The following is a 7360-nucleotide window of genomic DNA, read 5'->3' as shown; positions in this document are numbered from 1 at the left end:
GTGCGCAGTGGAGTGCGCTCTTTCAAAGAGACACTGGACTTGCTGTGCGTACTGAACATGATGGATATTCTCCTCTGACTCTCAATGGGATGACTGACCCCCATATTAACAACAAACACAGCTACCATGAAGAACGTGTAAACATGTACTGAAAGAGGGAAGATGTAATTCTTCTACCAATTTTAAGAATGCTTTCTTTGTAACAGAAAATCCTTTGCAAATTCAAACTTGGCCCTAGAAGTGCAGTAGGCAATACACAATGAAAAAAAAAAATCAACACGTACCACAGCAGATAAATAGGCATTTATTAAAGTTCATCTCAAAACAAACAAAAATAACAAAGGACATTAAGGCATCTTGTATTCAGTAACCGTTCATATAGTAAAGATGACTTCTCTTTCTGATACAAGAGAGCAGATCAGGAAAAAAAAAATTCTCCCAACTCATTTGGCAGAACGCTGACTTCTTCCCACTGTCCCACCACTCAGCCAGCAAACCCCTCCAAGGAATGCCCATTTCTCCAATGAAAGAGCTACAAAACCTCAACTCATTGAGACACGTGCAAGAAAGCACTTTTTCCTCCCCTCAGACACCCAACCTTCTGTAAAGGTGCATACTGGAGAAAGACTAACAGATGGATACCGCAGAGAATAACGAAGACATACTCCTGCTGTAACCACTCATTTCTGAGCAGACTAGAATACTTGGCCTTGCTTTCGCCAGTATTTTTCAGCCAGTAACTAGTGAAAACGGGACCACAAGCTCTAGTCTGTATTGCAATGTAACAATTTTTATGTTCTCCTTCTACATTCATATTAGATAAACAAATGACAAAGGTCTTGTTTCCATGGAATAATTTATTTTGAATTATGCCATCAAGTGACCAATCACTGTTATAGTGTTTTTTTCTTCAGTTGGAATAAGAACATCAGGAAATGATTACAGTATCATCGGGTTCACTATAACAGGATTTTACTACAGAGTAAAATATAAGTTAATCAACACTGCATGTAGCACTATTCACTTCACCACATTGGCTCTCTATATCCTTTGTCACATTCTAACCTGCATTTAAGGCAAGTTTGTTTGTTGTTTGTTTTTTTTTTCCCAAAGACGACCACATAGTCTCTAGATAAACTTGTGTGACTAGGTTTGCAAGTTAGGAAATTCAGCTTTATAAAATGTTTACTTCAACAAATACGAAAGTTATTAAGAGAAAGATGGTGACCCAAAATTGCACTGTATTAAAAGGTGGAGTTTCCTTGTACCAAAGTCCTTTATTCATCATCTTTAGAACCAGTTTTGCTTAACTATAAAAGAGACACAAAAAGAAAGTATTCAAAGTTTAGACTGCCATTCCATTTATTAGGAAACAAGAACAACATTATCTCCATCTTACATAGAACACACGTATATTTAATTAATAATACAGACTGATTGTACTACTGTACCAAGAGACTGAAAAGCATCAAAAAATATTTCTTAAGCTTAAACACTAAATAAGCTTATTTCCTGAACGTGAAAGTTGATTTTAAAAAAAACACCACCACAAAACCCCAGAAAAACCTCAGGGTACAGTTTCTATTCAATTTGAAGACTCCGTCACCAGCTCTCCAAAATAAAAAAGATGAAGAAATGGAAAAAGTATCCCCACACATCTCTGAGAGAATTCCCATATAGAAATTTAAACAATACAAAAAGAGTATTGTCAAGCAACTATATTGATTTCCACTGAACCAGCAAAGACAAGAGGGTGGAAGAAATCAATGCTGAGGGAGCAAGTAGGAAAGAATTATTCACTGTAGGATTTGCAGCAGAGAATGCTCAGGCTTGTAGGAGACAGCAAGGTGCTCCCACTTGGGACAGCTCCCTTTTTCTGCTTACTTCTCCATTGCCCTCCAGAACCTAGCAGCACCACTAACTTTATTTTACATCTTGTTGCCATGTGAAGACAGAATATTTGCAGTGCATTTGGCTAGCAAAGCTCTCTCATCATAAAATTAAAATGTAACTGCTCAATAAATAAAAAAGAAATACTAAACCAAGACAGTTCAAAGAGGAATCAAAGTCCTCCTGACTCTAATATACAGAAGAACTAAGCATTTTAAAGCATTTGAGAAATATGTAAATTAGAATCCAAAATGAGAAACAGTTCTTACTATTTCTTGCAGATCTTTTTAACATTAAAAAAAGATAACTTGAAAATACTTACATGCTGGACGCGTATAGAAATGAATCAGACACCACAGTCAAATCCAAACAAAGGTAGGAAGAAAAGCAAGAAAAAAAATCAGATTAGTTTTCTTCAGATATAAGCACAAATTATTTTTAATGTACATACGCAGTATTTTCATAATACTGCATATAATACAGTCATGTTACCTTAATTACGTCCACCCAGTTCCATCCTCGTGGAAGCTCCCCCTTGTTATCTGCAGAAAAACAAGGTTTTATTTTCAACACACAAGCTAGGGGGAATCTTTATCTTCTTTAAAATCAACACACAAAATTCTAAAGATCCAAACCCCTTAATTTCTCCACTACAAAGCCATGAGGACAAAAACAGATATTAATGTCTTAAACACATCTTGTTCTTCAAAGTAACTCTGTTTAAATAAAAACACCTCAGTCCATCTGACATTTAATTTAGACGGCAACTCCAACATGAGCTGGGCTGACCAGCAATGATGCATTTTGTCAAAGAACAAAATTTTATGCAGCTTTTCCTTTATACGGCCAACATTTAATATGCCAATTATACATTAGGTTAGGTAAATTATATGCAGAAATTGCTATCACAGGGCACAACTTATTTCTGCAATAGGATACTACTATCCAGATCATTATTAAAAATTAAGGTTGAACACAAAAGTAATCAGCAGTATTAGTTGAAACATTGAAAGCTTTTCAGTCAAAAACCTACCATTTCATTGAAAGTATTAAATATCTGCAGAAGCACCTCTATTTTGAGGATACAAACTACATTAAATGTTTTATTTTGCGTTCCAAAACAAACACTTTCATTTAGAAATTACATTTTTAATAATGTGAATTATTTACGAGGGCCCGTCAACAAACCACGTCTTTTGTTGAAAGTGAATTTTTAGAAGTCCCAAATGCTCTCCTCCCACAAGTATTTTTTGAAAATTTCACTTTTGTCACAAATTGAAATAAAAGAATAAAACAAAACCAATGACATCTTGAAATCCTTACTCTATAGAAAGTTGCTTTGACCAGAACTAAGATCTCAGGCAAGAATAATTCATCTAAAACAAGCAAAACAGAGACCACATACTTGAAGTAGTTAATCTTATAAACAAATGACTACTGGTTCTGACTCTAGCAAGATGTCACTGCTATAAAATTTGGATTCTCATACTGCTGAAACAAAACAATATTATAGTGAACAAACCTGTTTTATCGGCTAAATTTCGTTTCTGGGTTTTGGATAACTGCTCCTTTTTATCTTTTTTCTTACTTGTTGGCACATCAGGAGTTCCAGTTGCAATACTATTGCTTACTGAAGTCTGAGAAAGATAAAAACGGTTGTCAATATTTCACATATTAGTTCCACAGATACCTCTGTGACTACTGAACCTGACATACTGAAATATCTTGAGTGTCAGAAAGAAAAAATGCTGTCAGCAATCTGCAGCTTTTAATCAACATATAATCATGACTGTAGTTTTAAGAACCATGCGTTGGGGATTGGAATTACTCCCTTTCAGAGTTGCAAAGGGCACCTCTTACACTTTTTAAATTTAATCATAGAGCGTGATTTAGTCTGAAGAGATTCGGACTTCCCAAACATAGAAACCATTCCTTCTTCCTCAAAGCAAATCTGCAGCACCACAATGGCCAATAACGTCCTTACACAACACAGAAGCCACAAATAGACCCAGCCTGACTCATTCAAGACCCTGGAGACGCACTTATGCAAGCCATTGCATCCCAGGAAGGTTGCAGTAATTTGCCCCCATCCCCGACCAGACGCCTTTAATCTCTGTTTCAGCTCTCTTTAGTTTTGCTTCTGCCCCAAGTCTCCATTTTTATGCTACTCTGTGGGACAGAACTGTAGCCCACAAACATTTTGGTATAACAGCAAAATAACAATTACATGTAACAATTAAGACCACAGAGCATTGTGACGCCATACTCTGTGCGTCACTGTTTAGCCACTAACATGTGTATACCCAATATACTGATTAGCAACTTAAAGACAGAGCTATGAAGTATTTAGAGTTGTAATAACCATTTTTTGCAGTTTTAAAAGCAAGAGATTAAAATCTGAATTTATCTACTTACCACAGTGTTAACAGGTTGATTTTCCATGAACAACTCTTTATTATCTTTGGCATATTCAAAAAGTGTGTACGTCATAGCAGTTCCAAGATTCGCTTCAACTTCTACCTTTAACTTATCCAATATACTTTGTTTAATAGCTGAAGATCTAAAAGAAACCATAAAACTCAACTATAATCTAGACGGATGAAGAAAAGCTTGCCAACCAAAAAGCCCCCACGTATAAGGCTAGGAAGTGAAGCTGTCATAAATACTTACATTGTGTTGTTGAAGAAAGCATCCATCGATATGACTGGTGCTGTTTGTGGATATGTTTCCGGCCAAGAAACTTCTATTAGAAAGGCTTTGGGATCTCCACTTTCACCTATCTGAAGGGAAAAGAAAAACTTTATAAATCAACAGTTATCAGTCACTTATTAAGGATTACAAGGCCAATATGCAAGTCCTTCACTTCTTTAAGACTATCCAAATTCCTTAAGATAACAACTATTTTCATAAAGTTATCAGTTAGAAAATAAAGCTGTTATCTAGAAAAAGTCTTAAATTTATGACATCAATATTAATCTCTACCCTGCAGTTTTCACCCTAGGAAAAGCAGCAGAAACATTCAAACATTTATTATTTTTTTTTAATTGCTTGGTTTTAAAAGCTACTTTGTAGCATTTGCAAGCCAAATACTACACAATCATGTATGAGAACAGAAAAGATGAAGCCCTCTTTTTTCCCCCCCAAGCATCCAAGCTCAAAGCAATATGAAAACAAACCACAAGACAGTGCTGAAATAAAGACGACGATGAACTAGTGACCTAAGATAGCAAAAAATAATAGATAAGAATTTCAATATTTACGTCTCACCCCTACAGATATTTTATTCCACTATAAGAAAGAATGAGTAGTAAAAGATTTAAGAAGTCAGTAGAATGAGACTGGATAAAAAAATCATAACATTAGAAAAAGGCACACTTTAATATAAATAATCATGCACATCAAACCAATTTAGTGAACCCAAATTACATATACAATCCTTACAATTATGTTAAATTAAATAAAAAACAAATAATTTTTTAAAATTTAAAACTAGTACAGGTGCTACCAAAGGCATACCTCACAAACAGAAATATCTGTTTCACATAAGGATTTAGAAGACTAGTGCAACAAAGTTGGTTAAGTCCGTATTCTACAACCACTTGAAAATTCTCCCTTATTTCCCTCATTTTAGAATAGGCAATCTGGCTTCATCAAATTATGTGGAATGAAGTGCAGCCAGAAAAAAAAAAAGTCCTAATCAAGGTTAGGCTACTGTACTTCAAAATAGGAATAGGAAGGGGAAGGAGTTGGTGCTTTTTTATTTGCAGTGACTGTTTCAGCAGAGTGGACTAACTGACATTCAGAAACATCTGTTTTAGAGGTAAAATAAAGAAATAATAAATAAATAAATCAGGAATCTGCAACATTTATCAAGACATCATCTACAGTGTTGCAGTCCAGCTCCCACTGCTGCCAAGAAGAGAGCTGGTGGTATGGTTTACAGACTTCTCTCAGGAAACCACTGTCTGCGCCGTGAGCAAATCCATACAGAAAGCTGCGTGACCATGCTCCTCCTTGCCAGTGCAACCTAAAAATTGGGTAGCCTTACTTGATTACAAAACGGCAGTGTTTTATATTAGACGTGTGAGACAAATGAGGCTCAGAAAAATGGCATACTAATTCTTTTGACCTTCTTACGCACTTACTTGCAATATGCTTTCTCGTAATACAAATTCTTCTTCATGGGAGACACGATTGCCTTTGTCTGACACTAGGTTTTACAGTATTTAAATTGAGTTCTAACTTTTCACAATTATTTTTCATCTAATAAAAATTAGCAACGACCAAAGCTAGCACAACATAGAATGATACATTGTAGACTTGTAGGCGTGTCACATTTGCTCTTTTGAGGAAATTAAACTTACTAATAACGGTCCTATCAGTGAAGGAAGGCTGCACTTACATGGATGGGATTCAAGTGCTCTTAATTAAATCGACTTAATCTCATTACAATTACTGATGTTATTCTGAAGTTACTTGAGAAGTCACGAAAAGGTTATTTTAGATGCCTCCTCCCCACTACAGGGATTTATATCCCACTACAGGATACAGAAGTCTCCCTTCTGTCCCATGGGTGAAAACTTAGGGTTTCATCAGTAAAGTTCTCTGACCGCCCAAAGATCTGCTTCAGTCCATGCCCAGAAGAACTTCCAGGTCTTTAAATTTGAGAAAGCTGGCAAGAATTTCATGCCAGAATCTAATTGCATATCTCAAGCTCAGCACTCCCTGTATGTCTCTCCTGAGCAGACTGTATCAGTGCACATGCCCAATGCATTTTGTGGATTTTCTCTTTAGCAGGTAGACAAGGCATGTCGACTACCTCTGGACAAGAGACTAGAACCTTGTAACTGAGCAATAGGGAAGGTTCAGAGCTTTACATGCAAATGTCTCTGTAAGCGGCATTTCTGACCAGCCAGTTTAAGTATTACCCAGCACGCTGGTTCCTTCAGCCTTCAGCTGTCAAACGACAGCTCTAGCCATGCAGTACATACACGTGTAAGCAGGATGCCTAGCTAAGGGATAATAAACCCGTGCTGGGAGCAGGTTCCTAAATATTATGCATTGCGCCATCAAGCATCATCGTACCAAAGATGCTGAAACAACAGCCTACGGATCTAGACTTTACTGCCCACCGAATACCCATTTGTTTTAGAAAATCCCTGGCACGTCAACTACAACGCAGCAGAGCAACTTCACGGCGACACCTGTGCTGCAGCGACTCGCAGACCTTCACCTTGCCTTACCCTGTACTGGAAGGAAACCGGGCTGAGCTCCCTGAAGCACAGATCTCCCTCGTAGATGGAGCGCAGCGCTTCCAGCTCCATCTGCAGCACAGAGCAGAGAAGGGGGTTACCGACTTCAGCCCGAACACGAAGCTCGCGCCCAACCGCGGCCGGTTTGCGAAGCTGCGCGCGGCTCCGCCGGTTTCCCGCCCACCCCCCGGCCTCCCCAGCCCCGCCGCCGCCCGGCT

At 37.6% G+C, this 7360-nt stretch overlaps 1 protein-coding gene across 1 annotated transcript; it reads right to left on the bottom strand.

Moving 5' to 3' along the window:
- Positions 1-281: 281 nt before the first annotated feature.
- RWDD4 (RWD domain containing 4) lies at positions 282-7214 on the bottom strand. The gene is made up of 7 exons (XM_009330681.1): positions 7134-7214; positions 4561-4670; positions 4306-4450; positions 3413-3527; positions 2383-2432; positions 2213-2215; positions 282-1310 (listed from the first exon to the last, which is right to left on the bottom strand). Exons 1-7 carry the CDS (start codon positions 7212-7214, stop codon positions 1278-1280), a joined length of 537 nt encoding a protein of 178 aa, XP_009328956.1. The 3' UTR covers positions 282-1277.
- Between the last annotated feature and the right edge of the window lie 146 nt (positions 7215-7360).

The sequence above is a fragment of the Pygoscelis adeliae genome, unplaced genomic scaffold (genome assembly GCF_000699105.1).
Source record: "Pygoscelis adeliae isolate BGI_AS28 unplaced genomic scaffold, ASM69910v1 Scaffold167, whole genome shotgun sequence".
Classification (NCBI taxonomy): domain Eukaryota; kingdom Metazoa; phylum Chordata; class Aves; order Sphenisciformes; family Spheniscidae; genus Pygoscelis; species Pygoscelis adeliae.
This window is presented reverse-complemented; position numbering and strand designations above follow the sequence as displayed.